This window comes from Neophocaena asiaeorientalis, unplaced genomic scaffold, assembly GCF_003031525.2.
Source record: "Neophocaena asiaeorientalis asiaeorientalis breed wild unplaced genomic scaffold, Neophocaena_asiaeorientalis_V1.1 scaffold489, whole genome shotgun sequence".
Taxonomy (NCBI): domain Eukaryota; kingdom Metazoa; phylum Chordata; class Mammalia; order Artiodactyla; family Phocoenidae; genus Neophocaena; species Neophocaena asiaeorientalis.
In genome coordinates, this window is record NW_020174791.1 from 3,723,263 (window position 1) to 3,724,556 (window position 1,294).

At 67.9% G+C, this 1,294-nt stretch overlaps 1 protein-coding gene across 1 annotated transcript in view; it reads right to left on the reverse strand.

Moving 5' to 3' along the window:
- TTLL10 (tubulin tyrosine ligase like 10) overlaps positions 1-1,294 on the reverse strand; it is a 14,002-nt gene that overhangs the window by 1,721 nt on the left and 10,987 nt on the right. Inside the window, 2 exon segments of the mRNA XM_024760264.1 lie at positions 165-236; positions 699-866. Of these exon segments, the coding sequence (XP_024616032.1) occupies positions 165-236; positions 699-866 (240 nt within the window).

Genomic DNA, 1,294 nt, shown 5'->3' on the forward strand with positions numbered 1-1,294 from the left:
GCTGTGAGTGAGAAGGCAGGTGAGCCCTGGCCTGGGCCCCTCACCGGCTCTGTGACCTGGGAGGACTGACTCTACCTCTCTGAGCCCCGCTTTCCATCTGGCTCTTCTCTCCCTGGCTCCCTGGCTCCCTGGCTCCCTGGCTCCCTGGCTCCCTGGCTGCATACTTCCAGTGGACTGGCCGGAGGCTCGGCGGTCAGTGCCCGCCGCCCTCTAGCGGTGCTGTGGCTGTTGCATCCCTGGGAAAGGAGTGGGGGGGCAGCGGGGGAGGACAGGTCGTTGCCCCTCGGGTCCCACCAGCATGCCAATGCAGGGCACAGCAGCGGTCCCGGCGGCCCCTCCCCCCTTGGTGGAGCCCGCTGAAGTACTGAGCGAGGGTGTGCAGGGCAGGAGGAGGGCATGTGGCTTGGCGGTGACCGTTTGGAGAGGTGAGGGCAGGGGGACGGTGTGACAGCTAGGGTGGGCCTAGGGATGGGGCTGCCCAGACCCTGGGGTCTGGACTGGGGGAGGGGGTGGGGAAGGCCAGGGTGGAGAGGGGATTATGGCTGCCCCAGGATGCTTGGTGGCGGGGGTGTGGACACATGAGAGGCCCTGAATCTCCTAGTAGCCTCGAGGCTGGGCACACAGGGCACACAGGGACCTGCTGGCTCAGCACTTCCCTCAGGGCGCTGTCCTGCCAAGACCATATGCCGGTCACCCACAGCCTGGGTCCTCCCGGCCTCTGCAGGGCTCTGCCTGCTGTAGAGTCCGGGCGCCGCAGGTGGAGGAGAGCTCAGGGCGCTGGTGCTCCGAAGGCCCAGAAAGGAGCTGAGCCTGGGCAGGGCGGGGACCGCAGCTCGGAGGAACATGTTGGGTGTGAGGAAGCCTTCCTATGGGAATCGAGAGGGGTCCGTGAGGCTCTAGACCCTTGACTGGGGGACACTGGGCGCCTTTCCTGGGGACCACCGACCCAGGCAGTAGAGGTCAGGTGGGTTGTGAGATTGCAGGGCGGGTGGACGAGGGCCGTAGGTGAGGGGGCCCAGGAACTGGAAGCAGCCCACGGTGGGCAGAGTCAGGGGCGCGGCGGGCCTCATCTCCCTTTCCTGCCGGGCAGACACCCCCATCCCTCGACCCTCGTGTCCCCCCAGGGACGGGCCCCAGCAGTGGAGTAGCGGCTCACGGGGCGCAGGGAGGCTGCCGGAGGGGGTCTCGGGGCCCGGTGTGCGGGGAACCCGCGGACCAGCTGCAGAGGACGCGTTCGTAACAAAAAAGCAGCTTTTATAGGCCCCCGCGAGGGCGCCGGTGGCCCGCGTTCTTG